The sequence below is a fragment of the Podarcis filfolensis genome (genome assembly GCF_964270895.1).
Source record: "Podarcis filfolensis genome assembly, chromosome: 11".
NCBI classification, from domain to species: Eukaryota; Metazoa; Chordata; class Lepidosauria; order Squamata; family Lacertidae; genus Podarcis; species Podarcis filfolensis.
The window spans coordinates 28,081,642-28,103,000 of NC_139613.1; the positions used below are offsets into that span (position 1 = coordinate 28,081,642).

Below are 21,359 nucleotides of genomic sequence, written 5' to 3' on the forward strand. Positions count from 1 at the left end.
ACAACTGCATATACATGCAATGTATATACAACTGCAATGTTAAAGGCGAAGAATACATGATGTGTTTTATTTACAGTATTTGAATATTCAAAGTTTATGTGTCTTATCTATATAATTTAAATATGAAATGTATATAAATAAATAAATAAATAAATAAGGGGGCACACACCAACACACACCAAACAGTTGGTCCCTCTTTGTTTTTCTTTTTAAATCCATCTAAAAATGCAGTTCTCCAGTGTAACCAGGTCTTTATTGGGAAGTTCAGGTGGTTGCTTGTGGAGTCTGACCTTACACCCAGACTCATTTTGTGTTTACATAAGGATCTTAAAGGCAAAGAAAGCGGCAGCCAGCTTTCCAGTCCTCTTCTGCTCAGGGCTGACCACAGAGGACCAGGCAGTTAAAGGTGCTTACTAAGATACCCTTAGAGAACCCTGATTTAATTTTTGAAAATAGCTTTCCCTTAATGTCCCTGCTTACTTTTCAGACATTTTTAGTTAAAATGTAAAGGTGGGGGGCTCTCAAAGCTATCATGCAACAAAAGTATGTATTTTCAGTTTTTATGAGAATTTCTACCTCATCATTCTGATGCGTATGCACCATCACTCAGGGTGGCTGATGAACAGGTGTCTGACAACATCTGCATCAAATCATTGAGAGAAAATAACTGGAGACTGAAAAATTAGTAATCACTTAAAGAAAGTGAAAATAACTTCTACATACCCTGTTAAAACCTGCATGGAGAATGGGTAGGACAGACGTTTCTTCTTGGTTACCAGACCTACAGAATTGTAGAAAATGTTGTCAGCCAAGAGATCTGAAAAATTCTGATAATTCCCTCAAGTATGTGTATTTATGTATGTATAAGCTTATGCCACAATCAATTTGTTAATCTTTAAAGTGCCTGTTGTTTTTGCTGCAACACAGATTACCATAGCTACCCCTTTGGGAATTAGTGCAATAATATTATTCATACATATAGAAGTCATAAAGCACAAAATATATATTTACTCTAGCACATTGAGTTTTCTTCTTAATATCAGTTTTGCAGATATTGCCTTTCCTTATTTGTTATGTTATGCCAACATGAGCTTGGTACGAGTCAGAAATCTAGACTGCACAATGTATGTTGGCTAAGTAGTTAAACTCATCATCATACCCCCACAAGGCAAATAGCTTTGGTGTGCTATCGGTCACAATGTGCTTTAATTGCATTTTGGCCTGAGAACAAAAATCCTGCAAGTATTAAATCCTGAAGGAACCTCAAAACACCATATTCTGCTCTTGCAGATTTGTGATAGGAGTTCCCATGGAAGCAGCTGATGACTTTCTGTATGTATTATTTATAATTTTATTATTTTTTTTGTAACCCCCTTTGAGGTTTTTGTACAATCAAGCAGTGTATAAATTTAATGGTGGTGGTGGTGGAGGCAGCGGCGGCAGCGGGGGGGGGGGTCCTTTTTCAATGGCAACAGCACCATATCCTAAGTGCAGGAGTTTTGGGAAATGTATGAATTTTCAATAATGTGCCAAACCACATTCTGAAGTGAATAGACATTCTTGTCTGAATTAATAGTTTGATCTAAGATTTTAATGAGAGACTTGTATTGTCCTTCTCTGAGTAGAGAGTCAATTAAAACACTTATCACTAGCATATTTATGGATGTGAAGTCCAACCACTGCTAAGATATTTTGTTCATTAGTTAACCTTACCCATTAAAAAAGTGTCATTTGGAAAACATTCTTGCCAAAAAATACTTACATTTGTGGAACAACAGCTAATATTACAGTGTGTTCAGCAGGCTTTGTAGCACGGATTGACCTGAAATTAGGAAAGTCAATGTCATAATCATTGAAACTATCTTTAACAACAAAAATTAATACAGCAAACACCATATTTCAACCTATGAGTGGATTCTTACTTATGCAGGCAAATTGCCCACAAAACCAAAGTTAAATTTGTTTCGTCTGAAGCAGTTAATATTACTGAAGAGATAAGCTATTTTATAAGCAAAACAGTGTTTTGTTTCTTCAGCAGCAAGAACATCTTCAGAGGAAATAATTTAAAAAGCTGTGGCTACATGTGTGTTTCTCCGGGGGTTTTTTGGTTTTGTGTGTGTGTGTGTGTGTGTGTATAATCTGCAACTTTTAGAAGCTGAAATAAAGAAAGAAACTATCAGTTTCATTCATCTTTCAACATATACCCGATCTTTACATATTTCTCAGACCTGGGTAAGATAGCTTAGTTGGTTAGAGCATGGTGTCGTTAACACCAAGGTTGCAGGTTCAATTCCCATATGGAACAGCTACATATTACTGAATTGCAGGGGGTTGTACTAGATGATCCTCAGGGTCCCTTCCAACGCCAAAGTTCTATGATTCTATTGATGGACTTTAGAGGAGGTCATTTGATTGTTCCACCGTGCAACCAGGCTCTGCAACACCCACACAACCCTGAATTAGCTCAAGTACAAGGTTACTAAGTCAGCTCTAAGTTTAGTTGCCTACAACCTTTTCATTTTCAGAAGTGAAAACAAAATACTGCTTTTGGCTTGATTTGCAGAGAACTATCTTGCAGTATTCAACCTCACATTTATGCCTTTTATTCCTGGTGTTGAGGGTCTAGTTTGATGTTGAGGTGGTAAACCTCAATGTATGTCACATCAGACTGCAGGAAGGGGCTCACCTAACTGAATGCTCCTCCATACAAAAAAATCATCCATATATATATTGTCTGTTGAAACATTGGTGAGATGCTGCTAGTCAGTGCAGACAACACAGACCTAGATGGACCAACAATCTGTTCAATATCAGGCAGCTTCCTATGTTCCTATTCTCTTTGATATTCAACTTTCTATAAAGCAGGAGTTCAGCTCTTCTATGGAATCATAGAATAATCATAAGAACAAAAGCATATATGTGCTTATCAAGTCCTTTATAGTGCATTTTCAAGGCCTTTCTAGTCTGGCATGCATAGTTGTCAACTAAATCCTTATATAAGCCCAAAATCTGGCTAAGTCCTCCATGGCACACGTGTGATCTTCAGTAACTGCTATTCAGACACATACTGCCTTCCTCCGGAAACACATTGCTGTCTCAGCTAACGGCCACTGGCAGTCTTCTCCTCCAGAAACAGTCCAAATTAGTGGCTATCACCACATCTTGTGGTAGCAAATAGTTTTAACTATGCTCTGTGATCTCTCCTGCTATGCAGTCTGAAGTGGCACGGTCCAGGCACTGATTTGCCTTAGAAATAAAGTAGAGTTCCCATATTTCAAAAGGTGAAAATGCAGACAAAAATGTTGTTGAGTGTTTCTTTTAGTACTGCCCAAAGTTTGAGCTTTTTGTGTGTGTGCAAAATCTCAAAAAAGTTTTTGAACCATTTTTAAGGAAAATCACAAAAAACAACACTGCCAACATGGGTTGCCATACATCTGGATTTTTGCTGACACTTCAGAGATTTCCACCTGGACACTGTTTCTGACGGCCAAATCCTGGCTATGTCCAGGAAATTCTGGATGTATGGCAACACTAAATAAAGTGACCATAGTACTATTGTAGAACCGTTAACTCACACTCCAAGTTTCATATGAAAAACAAGGGCAGTTAATTACCTACAGATGGCTTCTGCGTCAAAGTATCTGGAGTTTCTATGATCTATGACAATTATTTCATGGTGTTTATCAAGAAAGCATTCAAGCGCTGACTCGGGCGTCCGAGCTATGTTACATCTATATCCAGCTCTGTCACAAGCCCACCAAAATCCATCACTCTGTTTATCTTCTTTCGCAAAGATCAGCAACACCTATAAAATATAGAAGGCAAGCTACTGTCGTCACACTTAAAACACCTTCCGATACTGTGGATTTAAACCTAATAATGTTTGCGGTTAAAATTACACTATTTGTTTTTAAAATTACTGCAACACTGCTCCCACTCACTTTCCAAAAGTTGGCAGCATTTAAAACACACACTTTTGAATGATGAAATTTATGGATGAGCTTGCCATAAAAGCCAATGTAAAACACTGTTAAATGATGAGAATAATAACTGAAATCAGAAGCGCTGTTTCCTAAATTTGGAAAGAGACTCACACAGCTGACCAACTGGCCTATTAGTAATGAAAGTGCAAGAAATCAGACCCACAATACAATTCTAAGTAATTCACAACTAGGTATGGAAACATATCATGTTGTCTTGTATTAATACTGAACTCTGATTATAAAATCCTGCCTTCAATATTAGCAAAAAGTCTTAATATAATGAGGATATTATTTTTTAAGCAAACTGAGAAGCATGGTTAGTAATGCTAAGACTGCTGCAAACATTTTGAAGTTTCCCACAGAGTTACTATTCTGGAATGCAGCCAAGGCCTTTGATCGTATGGAATGGCTTTCTTTACTAGAAGTATTTAACACCTTCAATGTTCAACTCAGAAATTGGCTGGGCAATATATTCATCCATGGTAGCTACAGTTTCGTTCAATTCAGAATTGACAAACACTACTCAAGAGACAAAGGGAATGAGTCAGGGGCTGATAAAGTATATGGCGGGGAAGACCTGGGCTTCACCCTAACCTCTTCCATTCTACTTTTAATAATGTCCTCATCATTCTAGGAGGTAATACTCCATATCATGTCACCACATTCAGAACTGTACATACAGTGCCCAAATGGCCATATTATAGATACTTTTGTGGATTTTCTGCTTCCAAGGGTTGTCACTCATGCATCTTTAAAGAATTATGTGTGCTCAAATGTCTGTACATTTTTGTAGCGTCTCTGTGGTAGATCTGCCAATCCCAAGGCAGTGACAAGATGAGAACTGCTTTCTAATGTGCTGAGTGAGAAAGCAACACTGTAAATAATTCATGATTTTTCACGAGAGCGCTTTAAGAAGGAAATATGTTGTCATCTTTGTGACATTTACTAGTCGTTTTCAAATTTATATAGCCAGCAGCATAGGAAATTGAACTGCTCTGTTTTGAAATATACACAAATTATTAAATCACAGCAATCACCAGGGCCGGTACAGCCATTAGGTGGGGTTAGACCATCATCTCAGGTAGTGGGAGCCCCTGATGTGGTGTTCCTGTGGCTATTCCCCCCCCCCACCTCCACTATTGGCACTAATTTTAGACAACATCTCACCAAAATTGCATAAGATCTCACTTGAAATCCACAAGATCTGTGCCTGAAACCAGTGCCAATGCTGGCACTGATGCTCCAACAGTGGCAGATGTAGTGGGTCGTGCAGCATGTTTGCTTTAGAATAAATATAATACAAGAAAGAAAAGATTCGTTGTTTATAAAAAATTGACAAGAACTGTTCAAAGTACCCATCTAGAACTCTTTTAGCATAAAATGTACAGAGTTTCAAAGTTCAGTTTATTTCATATGAATAGATTGTCCTGTTAGTATCCTTGGGACATCCTGTGTATAGGTTAAGGAAAGAAAGTTTTGTTCTCTTTAGCTGGTTTCTGACGACTGTGCTTTGCCATGGCATCACCATATGAAAGTCAATGCATTTAATCTGCAGGTTGGCAAGGTGACCTTGATTTTGTGTTATCTAAAGCTATCTGAAGTGCTGACTTCCTAACAATAAGTGAGATGATGATTAATACGACTGTTGCACCACCACAAACGTCAGTGTATGACTAATCTGTTAAGAAAGCTGAGTGCTTGTGGCTGTAGACTATTAATGTACTTCAAAAAGTTCTAAGACAAGCCAGTATGGCACGTGAAACTTAAGTAGGCAGAAAAGTTCTATCTTTTTTAAACTTTGCTATAACTGGTTCTTTCTGTACAGACCAGTCACACCTAGTAAATAGCTCTTGAATCTGTGGAACTAAGGAATTCCTCTAGAAAGCATTAGAACCATGTGCGATTCAATGTCTTGGTACCAAATGCTCAGGCTTCAGGGCCAAAACCTGTTCTAGCCTTCTTATCCCTGCGGTCGGGGAGATATCCAAACATGCCACTTGCCACCTGCATTCTGAAACTAAATTGTCCCAGACAGACTCTCCCACTCCGTGCCCTGACTATGTGGATTGGCTTTCAGGAAGATTAATTAAAACAGAAATCTGGCAGCTCTGCTTGAGAGATGGCAAGCAAGTAAAAAAGTTAATTCCTTCTCTCAGAATACAAAACTTAGGAACTCATCGTTAAAATTGAAAGCCAGAGGTTTTAAGTACTTTTCTATACCACAGGCAATTACCCAGTGCAATTTTTGCTGCAGAATATTATGGCCTATAATGAAAAAGATGCTTGATAGGTCAGTCTTTGGCTACTTGTCCTGACAGCCAGAAGTACAACTTCCACATATTGAGAGAGAGCCTGACTCTGGGATGATGCTGGAGACTAAGAACTGAAGATGGAAAGTACAAATTTGCAGGTGTTTTAATGCTAATGCTGGAGGTGGTATCCACTAAAGTAGTTCAGTTTCCACAAAATCTGTGCCACAGAGCTCCCTTCTCCTCTTCTTGAGTGCTCCATAAGTGTGTTCTGGGGATAATATCCAATCCATGCAGAGCAGATTTGGAGATGGCATAGAGGCATCATTGCACTAGCAGAACCTTATTGGATACCACTCAATATTCCCAGAAAATGATGCCATCAGATATTACTTTTTTATTTATAATTCTCAAGTAAGGCAAGCTGCTTCAGAATTTGAATATCACACAATTTACTGAATCTTTGTAACTGGTTTCAAATGATCTATTAGCTCCGCAGTCATCCTAAGAATAAAGTTTAAAATGTACAGGTCTTTTTTTACATATACAGAAAGTGTATGGTTTAATCTGTTATTTTCCTGAGCTGAAGGATTGTAGCAGTTAGTTGAACCTTAATACTGAACTTAATAGTTATTACTAAAATGAAAAAATGTCCTACCTGAATAGGATCTTGTGTCAGCCTCATGGGCCCAATTTCTGTCTCGGTTGCTGAAGCCTGCTAAATGAAAACAGTGTTTAAGATTTCTGCCCCAGTGTCAGACCATGTTAACAGCATTTATCTGAATATATTACACAAAAATAAAAAGGGAATATAATTAATACAAAACAAACATTAACATGACAAGTTTTACACGAGGGCTTAGTTCACACATGGCCTGGTTATGTATGTGGCAGGGTACCAGAATGACCCTTGGGAATCTGCACATTTATCCCACAGCATCCATTTGCAGACTCTAATGCTTATTACAGTGGTGGAGCAGGAATTCAAGCTCAAAGTTCACAGCAAAGGACTGTAAACCAGTCCCCAATGTCAGTCTGAACAAGGCTACAAAAGCATATGATCCCAACAAATGACTAACTTTTAATGTCCTAGCAAGCTGCACCTTCTTGAAAAGCCTAAATTTCGAATCTACAGTAGTTTCATTATGACCCTAAATGCCTTTAGAATGAATTAATATTTAAATATGAGTGACATAGCCACATGCAAACTAGCATTGTAAGGAGTAAGTAAGGAGTAAGTCCATTGACATCAGTGAGACTTATTTCCTAAGAAAAATGCGTAAGATTGAGTTGTGCATAATGTATATTAATTCCAAGCTGGGATGTATTTCTGTTCCAACCCATGTTCTTCCCATACACCACTGTTTCTCTTCCGATGCAGTTTGGTGTCCAATAAAAACCACACTATTTCTCTCACTCTCCACTGTGGTGGAATTTTACGTAATTATGTAATTAAGTACATTATCCACACTATTCATTTCAATGCAAAGATAATTCATTTCAGTGCAAAGAAAACACAATACAAATAGGGGGAAAGTAATCAACAACATGTCATTGGTAGGCTAAAAACAGCAGCAGCAAATACTGATTGTATTCTCTGTTTTGATTTCTGCTCTGGACATAGGGCAAATAAGCAAACAGCAATTTCTTACCTTCATAGGATCTCCTTTGGAAAATGAATTTAATCTTGTAGCTTTTGGTGGACTGCACCTGTGTCTATATACCAGTAGTTTATTATTTTTAGTATGCATACCTGAGCCACTACTGCAATGTGGTTCAGGTTGGCCTACGTAGTGAATGATGGTTGTGAAAATGATGGTTCCATTCACCTTCAGTGAATGGAAGTTAATATTAAAAATGTTTGTGAAAGTTATGACGGTGGGTATCTGTGAGAGTCAAACTTCTCCAGCTTTTGCTCGGAGTCAGAGATGCCCCCTACTTCAGTTTCCAAAGGGGGAAGTAAAGTGCTTCATAATACTAGCATAATATATCCTTCCTGAAACAGCTCTCAAGCAAATCTAGTATGAATACTCAATATTTGACTCATAATCTGACCTATAATCTGCCTTCAACTCTGCTGTCTGAGTGGAATCCAGATGCAAGTTACATTCTTTATTTATTCTAATATTAATGATACCGTCCTTAATTAGCTCAACTCTGGCTCTCAAAGTGAGTTACAGAAAAAGCACAATACTGTTGCACCCCACCCCAATCACAGAGCGCTGCAAGATTCCAGGCAATTACCCAGGGTTCGTGTTTCCTTTTGGGAAAGAGGCACAGCGGAGACTGTGGTGCCTTTATGAAATATGGTTCATTTACACATAAATACAACCTGAGCCTACTGTGAAGGGGTTCACAGCATTAACACCCCAAAAGGGTCTTGTTTCTCCCATAGCCACAGCCTTGGATCGAACAAAAACCAAACATTGCTCTCCCTCTCTTTCTCCATCTTGCTGCTTTCCTTCCTAGGTCCCATCACTGCTACCTCTGCTCAGAACTCTGGCTTTATCTCCTGAGGGAGAGGGGCCTGCCCATTTGCTGCCTTGCATCCAGCACCTTAATCCCCTTTAATGGCTCATCACCCAAGCTATCACCTCACCAGGAGGCTAGTTTGGCTTTTCCGAGAATTAGAAGCCTTGATTACATTCTAACACTTGCTGGATCCAGGGATTAGAGGAGTTCTGGCACCCAGTTTACCACCCCAAACTCATAAAAATACAGCTAATTTCCGTGGGAATTAGGTGCACTTCACTGATACTGTCCACAGAACCCAGCAAAGTATTTACAATCACTACGGTTTACTCGAACAGTACTTCAAAGGGCTGTGGCTGTGCAACACACAGCAATAATACAAAATTATCACACTGCGAAATTTCTGTTGACTTTTGCCCAGCCTTTTAAATTAATATTACTGTGAGATAAACTGCACCAAGCTTTTCTCACAATGGCAGACTTTACTTACCTGTTGCTTCCGGAGTGGAACACAGAAAGCTGCCTCATGCAAAGTCAAATGAATGGTCCTTCTAACTCAGGAATGCCTACACTAACTGGCAGCAGCTCGTCAGGGGTCTCCCCCAGCACTAGTTGGAGGTGTCAAAGATTCAGCCTGGGACTTTTTACATGCTAAGTATGTGCTATGTCACTGAGCTACAGTCCTTGTGTTGGTGATTCTGAAAGCTTCCCTTACTTCTCTGTTTGGTTCTTCCCAGTCCTTTCTCTTTGAAATCTGTAGACATGGTTTGAGCACCTAAAGCCTTTGGCTTGCTGTGATCACACACACAGTTCCATCATAATATATGGCTGGGAATCTCCCTATGCACAGGGCAAGAGGAAGGAAGGAGGCCGTATCTGGGTTTGGCCCTGGAAGATTACACCAGGGGCCTTCCTGCTGCCTGCTCTTGTGGCTGTGTGGTTAAGAGTGTTTTGCTCTGTGGAGAGGAGGGGCTGGGTTCCCTACTTTTTTCCGATCTGAAGTCATTTCCCTTTGCATTAGTGTTCCTTCCTCTGAGAGCCAGTGTGGTGTAGTGGTTAAGAGCGATAGACTCGTAATCTGGTGAACCGGGTTCACGTCTCCGCTCCTCCACATGCAGCTGCTGGGTGACCTTGGGCTAGTCACACTTCTTTGAAGTCTCTCAGCCTCACTCACCTCATTGGGTGTTTGTTGTGGGGGAGGAAGGGAAAGGAGAATGTTAGCCGCTTTGAGACTCCTTTGGGTAGTGATAAAGCAGGATATCAAATCCAAACTCTTCTTCTTCTTCTTCTTCTTCTTCTTCTTCTTCTTCTTCTTCTTCAGCAGCACATAAATGTTCAGATGAGCTTCTAATCAGTGCTGGAGCACCATCCCTGCTGTCTTAGTGGCTGGAAGAGCCCAGTCTGTGTGTGCCTGGAATGGGCTTTCCTTCTGGCACTAGCCTTCAGACGTTCCTCTGCACCTTTCAGTTCCTTATGCTCCTCTGCTCCTTTTGCTGTGACTCAGCTCTATTTCATTTGTAGCCACAGCTGTGTGGCAAGTCCCAGGACAGCTCAATGGACTGGCTCCCATGTTGCTTCAGCAATGTGTGAAGGAGGCTCAGATGACTGTGTTACCTCTTACCGCCTGGCAGCTCACACTGGCATGGGAAGCAACAAAACGATTAGGGCAATTTCTAATCTAATCCTTATCTCCACTTAAAATGACCAGGAGTCCTGACAGTCACTGCCAGTCAGAGTAGGCAATACTAGCCTATAGGGACAAATTGTTACTTGCAGGATTGGGTAAAGGGTAAAGGGACCCCTGACCATTAGGTCCAGTCGTGACCGACTCTGGGGTTGCGGTGCTCATCTCACTTTATTGGCCGAGGGAGCCGGCGTACAGCTTCTAGGTCATGCGGCCAGCATAACTAAGCCGCTTCTGGTGAACCAGAGCAGTACACGGAAACGCTGTTTACCTTCCCGCCGGAGCGGTACCTATTTATCTACTTGCACTTTGAGGTGCTTTCGAACAGCTAGGTTGGCAGGAGCAGGGACCAAGCAATGGGAGCTCACCCCATCGCGGGGATTCGAACCGCCAACCTTCTGATCGGCAAGTCCTAGGCTCTGTGGTTTAACCCACAGCGCCACCTGTGTCCCTAAGAATGAAAAGAGGGCGAGGGAAAATACTGCGTTGGCCAGCAATCGAACACAGGTCAACTGCTTGGAAGGCAGCTATGATAACCACTATACCACCAACGCTGCAGATAGTAGCACCTTAGAGACCAACTAAGTTTCTTATTTGTATGGGCTTTTGTGTGCATGCACACTTCTTCAGATACCATATACATGTTTTAATCACTCTTTAGCTTAGTGCTGATTTCAATTATCCTTTGAATGTTTTTAAATACCTGTTTCAACTGCCTTTTCTTAATAAATGTAATGGTGGGTTGTTGTTGTTTTGGTAAAACATTTATAGGTTTGCATCACATGGCAGGATGGAATCTCAAACAAAGATGTGCTTTCCCGATCCCACATTTCCAGCATGTTTGCACTCCTGTCTCAGGGATGTCTATGCTGGCTTTGTCATGTCCACAAAATGGAGGAATGGCAGGATCCCCAAGGATGTGCTGTACGGGGAACTGCCTTCGGGCACCAGGCCCATTGGCAGACCAGCTCAGCGTTACAAAGATATGACAAGAAATGAAGGCTGGAAACATCAACCCCACCATCTGGGGACCCCCTGCAGACGACCTCAGTGCCTGGAGACAAACAGCCAGATCATGTATCTACGTCAGTGACCAGAGGAGGAATCACCAAGGGGAGGAGTACAGAGAAAACAAATGGTGCATCTGCAGCAGCACAACCGGACACCCTCATCTGTCCCAGCTGCAGCAAAACATGTCTCTCCTGTATCCGTCTCTACAGACACAGCAGGCACTGTAACTCTGCAGCTGTAACTCTCCCCCAAAGACACACTCCTTCATTGTGCCCTGAGACAGACAGATGCCAACAACTTATAGGTTTTATTACAATCAAGTGGCACATAAATTTTGTGAAATAAAATAAGCTTCTACACTTACTAACATCAAACCAGGCCGTGGAGATTTTACTAAGCCAGTTCTGCTTCTTTAAAAAGTGCAAAAGAGAAGCAAGCCCCTGTACCTATCCCCCACTATTTTATGAATATTTTATTCTCCAATTTTTCCTTTCTTTTTATTCCATGGTGTGCTCATCCTCCCCTCTGCTCAAGGATGCATCAACCCACCCACCCACATTTTAAAACCCTGTCTAAAATGAAAAGGAATTTAGAGCAGGCAAGGAACATTGACACTAAATTGCTAGCAATTTAAGGCAAAACCCTAAAATAGCAAGCTAATATCTGTAAGACAGCTTTAATGGAATTGATGTGCTCCTTTTCTACATCTGGCATGAAATGACAGAAGAAAGAGCACAGAGCCTTGCATTAAGGGCTAATTATTAAACAGGAGGTAAAACTTACTAGAAGTGCATTATCATAATAGTGTCTCGACATCTCACAGTGAAAAAGTGCTTGTGTGATTGAGATTTGTTTTTTCTAGCTTAGGAATGGGCAAAAATTCTGGACAGAATCTGGCTACTATCTTGGCTGAAACAAGAGGCCATTATATATATTTTTAAAAACTACTTTCTCCACAGAGAGAGAGATTTAATCCATTAATAATTACTCATCAAATCTAAATGCATAAGAGCCCAAATCTGATCACTGTTCATAACTGATAATGAATCTAAATAAAATGAAGGGGGGAAACAAAAAAAGCAAATTTCACATTTGTCCTTATCATGCTCATCATCTTAATCTTAAAATGTAATTTAGGAACAACCCCACCAAATGTGTTCGTAAGTTCCTTTTTCTTTTTGCATTGCATGGCATTCTTTCCAATAATTGCTTTGATCTATAATTGTATTTTTTAAAAAATCAATCAAACCCCAAGGCATATGGTATCATCTACCAGTTTATATTATAGGGCAAATAATATATATTTATCTTCATAACAACTCTCTGAGCTGGTAGGGTGACACAGGTTAGGAGTGCATGACTGCCTCCAAGGTTTTCCAGTAGGCTTCATAGTCAAATTGGAAATTGATCTGTGGTTTCCCAAGTCCAACACCCTAGCCACACTGTGGGTTGCTTTACTTTAAATTTACAACTACTCTGAAAGTAGATGAGACTAAGAGAGTACAACTGGCCCAAGTTCATCTGATCAATTTGCATTATCAGTGTATCTTTCTAAAGCCATCAGCCTATAGGTACTATTTATATGGTTAATTTAACAAAACTCACACATTAATCTTAGGGATTATCCACACCTCCATTTGCCCCGCCACTTTCTCCCGGGGAAGCCCAGTCTTTAGTGCTGGATCAGAACAAATGGCAATCAGCTTTTCTGCAGATTGACATTTGTTCCGACTTGGCGCTAGAGGGGTTTTTTGCGGGGAAAGTGTTGGGGTAAAGGCAAACCCACGCGGACCCATGCCTAGAAAGCGTGGGTCAAGCAGAAAGCCACCTGGACCCATGCTTTCTAGGCATAGGACAAAAAGTATTGTGGACAAGTCCTTAGTCTTAAAATTCTAAGATATTCTGCTACTCTGTGTTGCTTATCTCACTGTGACAGCAGAAGACCCAAACCAATGCCAGTGGTACCATGAGCCCACTGCCTTCACCCCAGCTCCATTCTAACATCTGAAGAGTTCAGCCAATTGCAAGCAGCACTCACTACCTATGTGTTGTGTGGGTAGAATACAATTAGCCAGCAGGAAGAGAAAAACACATTTCTCAAGGGTTGGACTAGATGACGCTCAAGAATCCCTTCCAACTCTACAGTTGTATAATTCTGTTTCTTGATTCATTTTATACCATCTCTTTGATGAAATCCTTGCCTGGGTAGAATTCCTACTGAAAGAATATTTGTATTTTCTATTCCTGTTAATTTTTAATTGCTTTATCAAAGCTCGCTGCAGCACAGATCATGTGCTATTCGTTTTTAAAACCTTTTATAATTGGATGTGCCACACAGAGCCAGTTTTCAGGAAGCCAAGAAATATTTCCTAATAATAATAATAAAACTTTCATAGTGCTTATTGGCTAGTTTGTGCCCTTACAACGCAACTTGTTTTCATTCATATGGAAATCCTATAGTATTTTCATTGGGCTGATGCAGTAACTGGTAGTATTTATATATGCTACTATTTCCTATAAAAAAAAATTTGTATTGTATCAGGAAACTACAAAATGGACTGATATTTAAGGAATGAAATATTGATAACTATTTCTGCAGTACAAATGCACTCATTAGCTAAACAATGCTCAGAACTAAAATAACTATTTGAAGTACAACCTGTTAATAATGTACCAAACTTCACATTTTTCAACACTCACTCTTGCACTGGGTTTCTGTGCCCTAAAGTGTTGCCTTACACACTACATGACCTTGCATTCTGCAGTGTACTGAGCCAACAGCTTCAAGTTGCTAAAGAATTTATTAATTATTTTCATCTATCTCTTGAAAATAGGTTTCTGGTCCTCATCATCATGAAGAAAAGCTACACTTGATATATTTTTAGATTTCCAAAGTCTGGAATATAAACCAGCATTATGAAGCATTTAAGGTAGCCTTCTTAATCCAGAAATCTCTCAGTTCTGTGCTGTCCCTGTTGTAGCACAGCATGGCAAATAGGTGTTGTTATTGATTCCTTCTAGCTCTTCCTATGTTATAATATTGCTTGGTGAATTTTCAGACTTTATTATAAAAGAAGAGAGAGGTGAACACATCTTTCTACTTCTCAAGAATACTAAAAAAAGTTATAATAGAGTTATATAACTGGTTCATAATGATGATAACTGCTGCCAGCACCTCATCATTTAACTAGCACCCCTATTTATAGAAATCCTACACAAAGCCTTCTAAGCTATCTGCAAAGCAAATTGGCATAATTAAGAACTTACTTTCACTTCTGAGTTCAAAACCCATTCAACATACCTGCTTTAATCTGCCCTGACTATAAAAGATGGGGCTGTAATTAAACTTTAGCTGAACAGGAAAAACAAATCACCATAATGTATGTATGCTGCTAAGGTTGCTGACACACCACTGTGATTTATAAGATTGTACCCGAATGGGACTATTTGTCCAGGTAGTTATGATTTACTTGCAGCATGAGAGCCAGATGGCATTGCAGCTGTAAGCCTGCCTATCCCACCGAAGGATAAACCACCCAGTGAAATTCCTGGCAGAGTGGCACATTTTCTCTCTACATGAATTGGAGGTAAGAGGAGAATGGTGTCACTGAAGACTCTTCCTGTTCTTTACCATTCCTTTTAAATGTGGTGTTAAGACGCGGGTGGTGCTGTGGGTTAAACCACTGTGCCGCTTGGGCTTGCCAATCAAAAAGTTGGCGGTTCAAATCCCCGTGACGGGGTGAGCTCCCGTTGTTCGGTCCCAGCTCCTGCCAACCTAGCAGTTCAAAAGCACGTCAAAGTGCAAGTAGATAAACAGGTACCGCTCCGGCGGGAAGGTAAACGCCGTTTCCATGCGCTGCTCTGGTTTCGCCAGAAGCAGCTTAGTCATGCTGGCCGCATGACCTGGAAAAACTGAGGACAAACGTCGGCTCCCTCGGCCTTTAAAGCGAGATGAGTGCCGCAACCCCAGAGTCGTTCACGACTGGACTTAATTGTCAGGGGTCCCTTTACCTTTAAGCAATTTACAAACTCCTTCCCTCAAATGTTTGCAGAAAGTGGTAGCAACAAATGCAAATTACAATGTCCAACCAAGACCAAACTGGTTGCAAGTTGACAGCATGAGTTTTTCATGTGTTTATGTTTATTTCTATCAGTTTCCATATTTACAAAATGTGATCCAGATTAAGTCACTGGCCAGTTGCATCCCCAACTACAAAGGTTTCCTGCCAGCATGCTCTCTGCGACTGGAGTACTGGACAGCCCTTTGCACTCACTTACCTACACAGTAGGGGAAACGCCATGTCTCCAAATACATACAGAGACCCAAATATTCCCATTTAATCTGAAGGCATTCTGAATGTGTTATTTTCATGAGTCCAGAACAGGGTTGGGGAACATGCAGCACTTCAAGATGTTGTTGGAATATCCCATCATCCCTGACTATTGGCCATGCTTGCTGGGGCTGATGTGAGCTGGAGTCCAAAAACACCTGGGCTAGTTGAGGTTCCCCATCCCTTTTCTAGCTGTCATAGCCGGATATTTAACTTGCTCTTTGCCAAGCATAATCGACTTAGACTGACTGTATGCAGCCAGGGTGAGGACTCGTGCTCTTCCAGATGTTAATGGCAATGGTCTTCCAGCCAGTATTGGAAATGGTCCAGAATGATGGGAACACTGCAGGGTAATAGGTTTACCATCTGTTATACTGCTGTTAATTCTGAGGTCTTAATTCACAGGTACCAGGAATGGTATTTCAGACTGTATTGTGGTTCCACTGAGAAAGCTGAACAGCGTCACTGTTTGAACAGTATGTAATTCCCCACCCTAAGCTAATGACTGTAGCTTTATCTACCCTACAACTCTGTTCCTGGTCCTTGCCTCATTCTGTTTCTCTAGTCCTTCCTCCAGACCTCAGTACTGTCTTCAACACGCTGGCCCAGTTTGTGTCCTTAGCGTGGATGAGCAAACATGCAGGTGCCTGGAGACTGCACACCTCCTCTGGTCGTGCTGCTGCTGCTGCCCTATTGAAAGCTAAGCCATGATTTGGCTTAGTATTATGTCTGACTAAGCCCCAGGTTTTGACTGCAGCTATGATCTTTTGTCCAGGAACCCATGTTTGCTCACTCACACATATTCATGGTTTAATGTAGCATTGCATGTGAACCAGGACACTGTCTAGTTGGTGCTGATCTTTCATTCTGGCCATTAGTCTCTACCTCTTTCCTATCCTTCCCCCCCCCTTCTAATTCTGACATCTGTTTTTAAATGTTGATGTTAGCCTTGATTTCATGAATCTGAGATACTGTAGCTAGAAACTCAATATCCCTTACCCATTGTGACTGGTTCCTGCCTTATTTATTCCTCACCATTGTATCCCATCTTTCCTCCAAAGAGTTCAGGGTAACACGCATTTATCCCATTTTATCTACAGAATTCTATGTAGTACATTGGGGTGAGAGATGATAACTAGCTCCAAGTTTGCCTACTGGACTTCACTGCAAATACGGATATGACTCTGGTCTCCCTTTTGTAAGTTGAATGCCCCAATCATTACACCACCCTGGCTGTGTATATGTTTGATCTTGCTAAATTCTATGGACTCCCAGTCCCAGGAACTCAGAATACTTCTGGCTGCTAACAGCCTAGTCGCCCATTACTGTAAACAAAAATCAATCAGGTTCCCAGAAACAGTCTAAGTTTGACACATTGTTTATCCAGAATATTAAAAAGCTGTGGGGCAGGGTGGATAGACACACAGTATTCCACACCCTTCATCTCCCACTCATATTACAAGGTCTTGCAGCATCTTACCGTAAAGACTAACATTTATTACGGCATAAGCATTTATAACCTATAGTCCACTCCATCAGTTGTAGTTCATAATAAATCTGTTGATCATTTAAGGTCCCATGGCTTGTTTTTACTGCAACAGACAAATTAACATGGCTACCATTCTGGAAACTGTCACATTTAAATTAATTCATGCTTTTGTCCTTTCGGAATACATCTTTGCATTAACCCATCTTTCTGCTGCCACATCTTAGAATACTATATTTGAATAAATGCAGGCACACTTTTCATGAGTAAGGCAAACGGCCTGACAAAAGCTAAATGCACAGAAGCCTTCGGGATGTGATGTAACTTTGACCCTGAGCTTCAGCATTGTAGCTGCTTGCCAATACTGTACGTGAGTGTGGTCACCTATGTGCATGTACCAGAACTTGGCCAGAATGGGAGGGACCTGTAGCAGGACTGAGTCACTGGGGTGCCATGGCAACAGCTCCTTTCAGCTGCATCCCATGTGCATCCGCAGCAGCATCTCTGCCCAGCACAAGCTGCAGCTTTTCAGCACCATGCTCCCTTCTCTTCCGTTCAGAGCAGGAGAGGCTTTTTGCCACTGCCAGTGAAAACAGCACCATGTAGGAGACAAAAACATAGAGCGCACTTGATGCTGCCATTTCCTTACCCCTCCTCTCTTTGTGGCTCATGTTGCTCATCTCCTGGGAAACAAGTAAAGAGACACCCATCTAAAAGTCCCTTTTTGGGGGGCAGTCACCCACCCCAAGTTGCCCTTTAGGAGTCAGGCAGTCGGTCAGAAAAGGAGTAAGGTGGTAAACTTGGCACAGGCTAAAGTTTCAAAAGCACACACCCACACCCCAGTGGGACACCTCCCATAGCCCAAGGCCACGTCAAATTAATAGCCAACATGTATGGAGGGTGTCCCACGGGAAAAAGATTTGCCAGTCAAAAGTTTCTGCCTTCCAGTGCATAGGCCCCACTGGGGTGGATATTCGTCCAAGCCTGCTTAGGGTAGTTCCTTCAAGCGGTCGCCTTGACCCCTGGTGAGGCAACGGGACACCCACCCACTCTTTTCTTCACCTCATGCCCCCCCCCAGCTGAGTCTCCCACCTTCTCGGCCCCCAAGGCTGTCCTGCGCGGTGCCGGCACCAACCCGCCCCTCGCCTCCTTTACCTTGACGTCGGTCTGGCTGGTCTGAGTCTCCGCCTCGACGCCACAGCAGTGGTGCACCCCGCTCCTGCCTTCTCGGCCGGCGGGCTTCCTGCGCCTGTGGGCCGGGCAGTTTGGCGGCGGCGGCGGCGGCGGCGGCGGCTGCCGGTTCTGGTAGGCGAGGACCGACGGGATGGAGTCGGCCGCGTCGGTCTTGACGAAGAGGCCGTGCAAGGTGGCGGCGGTGCCCTGCGAGATGGTGGTGGTCTGATGCGGGGAGTTGGACTCGTCCGAGTCCCGGCAGTAAATCACGCCGCTCTGCGAGACGTGGATGCTGGGAGCGCAGCCCATCCCTCCGCTGCCGCCTCGCCGCCCAGCAAGCCGGCGGGGCCCGCGAAGCTCCCCGGGAGGAGCTGCCCAGGCGGCCGAGAGAGGCCCCCTCAGAGCTCCCGGCGCTACTCAGCCCAGCCTAGGGAGCCGCCGCCGGCCTGGTGCTGCTGAACATCGCCTCGCCTCTCACTCGGCGCAAGCGGCGCGCGCCGCCCGCCTCAGGGCGCCAAGCGGTGTTTGCTTGGCGGTCTCTCTACGGCGCCCCATCGGCTCCCCGCGACGCTGCTGCCTGCTTGGCGAGGCGGGAGCCGCCGGCCGCAGAGGGGCAGCTGGAGCCCGCCGCTGCGCTCCATCAGGGCATCCTTTCATACCCCGCTCCGGGAGGCGGGAGAGGAACCCGGAAGACTGCCCTCCTGGGGGAACTTTGCGCGCTGCTGCCCGGAGCTGCGCCGCCGCCGCCGCCTCGCTCACCTTTCGCGGCTGCCGCAATCCCGGCTGCTCCGGTCTCTAGTGGCAGCCTCATCTCTCCTCGCCCTCATCTCTCTCTCTCTTTCTGTACCCGCACGCAGCCCTGCGCGCCTACGTCTGAGGTCTGGCCACAGGCAGAGCGCCGGGCTGTTTGGCTCTGGCAACCTGTTGTTGTTCTTTGGACTCCAGCTCCCATCATCCCTGACCATTGGCCGTGCTGGCTGGGGCTGATGGGAACTGGAGTCCCACCGTCATCCGGAGGGCCACAACTTGCCCCATCTCAATGGGTCGGCAAAAGGAAATGGCGAGCTGGTAAACAGGGATGTGTGAGGAGCGCTGCAGCTTCACTTTCTCCATAGGAATGAATGGGAACCATTTCCTTATCGAATGCGAAAACACTAAGGTGCAATCCAGGGAATGGAATTTCTCTGGATACTATTGACCCCTCAGACATTCATTTAGGTAATATGAATGCCCATGGGGTAGAGTAGCATAGTGGTTCTGTCTGGGCGGGGTGCATTTACAGTATTATAATGTGAAGAGTGCCCCCACACCTATAGCTGTACATGCAAAGGGCAAGGCTCTCTCTGTGCAGGGTTCCTGATCATGAAGAGGGATTTACACAGTGAATGAGCATAGTTCAGGGGCTGAGTCTTCTGTTCTGGTGCTGCCTCCTCCTTCCCCCTGAGATCTACGGGTGTTGTTGTTGTTGTTGTTTAGTCGTGTCCGACTCTTCATGACCCCATGGACCAGAGCACGCCAGGCACTCCTGTCTTCCACTGCCTCCCGCAGTTTGGTCAAACTCATGTTGGTAGCTTCGAGAACACTATCCAACCATCTCGTCCTCTGTCATCCCCTTCTCCTTGTGCCCTCCATCTTCAGCAACATCAGGGTCTTTTCCAGGGAGTCTTCTCTTCTCATCAGGTGGCCAAAATATTGGAGCCTCAGCTTCAGGATCTGTCCTTCCAGTGAGCACTCAGGACTGATTTCCTTAAGAATGGATAGGTTAGATCTTCTTGCAGTCCATGGGACTCTCAAGAGTCTCCTCCAGCACCATAATTCAAAAGCATCAATTCTTCAGTGATAAGCCTTCTTTATGGTTCAGCTCTCACTTCCATACATCACTACTGGGAAAACCATAGCTTTAATTATACAGACCTTTGCTGGCAAGGTGGTGTCTCTGCTTTTTAAGATGCTGTCTAGGTTTGTCATTGCTTTTCTCCCAAGAAGCAGGCATCTTTTAATTTCGTGACTGCTGTCACCATCTGCAATGATCATGGAGCCCAAGAAAGTAAAATCTCTCACTGCCTCCATTTCTTCCCCTTCTATTTGCCAGGAGGTGATGGGACCAGTGGCCACAATCTTCGCTTTTTTGATGTTGAGCTTCAGACCATATTTTGCACTCTCCTCTTTCACCCTCATTAAAAGGTTCTTTAATTCCTCCTCACTTTCTGCCATCAAGGTTGTGTCATCTGAATATCTGAGGTTGTTGATATTTCTTCCGGCAATCTTAATTCCGGAATTAAGGTCTACGGGTATAGGGCAGTATACAAATTAAATAAATAATAATTACTGTATTATTCCTCCTGATGGAATGCCTATCTGAAGAAGGCTGATGGTGGGGTGGGGGAAAGCTGCCTCATCCCCACCTTTTCCATAGCTTTCCATGTTTGGGTCAGTAGAAAGAAAAGTTGATCCTTCTACAGAGCAGGATTCGAGATCTCAGGTAAACAAATCTGCTGTGTTTGCTCCATACCACTAAATGTAGAGAGGCAATGCTGGGACACATAATCCACAGGAGACCACATGGTGGGTGTGATGTTCATCTGGGTGCATGCACACCCAGTGATTCCTGTGAGTGTGATGGCATAAAAGGATGCAAATCTGGCAACAACACTTTCCGGTGCCCTTTTTCATGGTTCCTTTCACTTAGCTCTGCATAAGAGGCACATCTTAGTTCTTACTTTTACACACATTTTAAAAGCACTTAGATAAAAGTGCTACAAAAGTACATTGTGTTCCTAATAAATGATTTAAGAAGATTCCAGACATACAATACAAATCTAATAATGATGGTATGTCAACAGCTATTCCGAGAAAGAGGTAGGTGTCATAATTTCCAGAAAAGTAGTCATATCCGGCTGTTGTAGCAGAAGCAACAAAGAACCTTGTAGAAACTTAAAAGCCAAGGTATAAGTTTTCATAGACCACAGT

At 43.0% G+C, this 21,359-nt stretch overlaps 1 protein-coding gene across 2 annotated transcripts in view; it reads right to left on the reverse strand.

Annotated features, from left to right (window-relative positions):
• Positions 1–19,423, reverse strand: part of PDE8B (phosphodiesterase 8B) — a 46,390-nt gene extending 26,967 nt beyond the window's left edge. Inside the window, exons 1-5 of one of the 2 annotated variants that reach the window (XM_083576060.1) lie at positions 18,372–19,423; positions 6,891–6,947; positions 3,615–3,805; positions 1,763–1,822; positions 724–781 (exon numbers count right to left, since the gene is read on the reverse strand). In XM_083576060.1, coding sequence (XP_083432186.1) covers positions 724–781; positions 1,763–1,822; positions 3,615–3,805; positions 6,891–6,947; positions 18,372–18,698 — 693 coding nt within the window. In that variant the 5' untranslated portion in view covers positions 18,699–19,423. Of the gene's footprint in view, positions 1–723; positions 782–1,762; positions 1,823–3,614; positions 3,806–6,890; positions 6,951–18,371 lie in introns of both variants that reach the window. The other variant, XM_083576059.1, reaches the window with a different exon arrangement.
• Between the last annotated feature and the right edge of the window lie 1,936 nt (positions 19,424–21,359).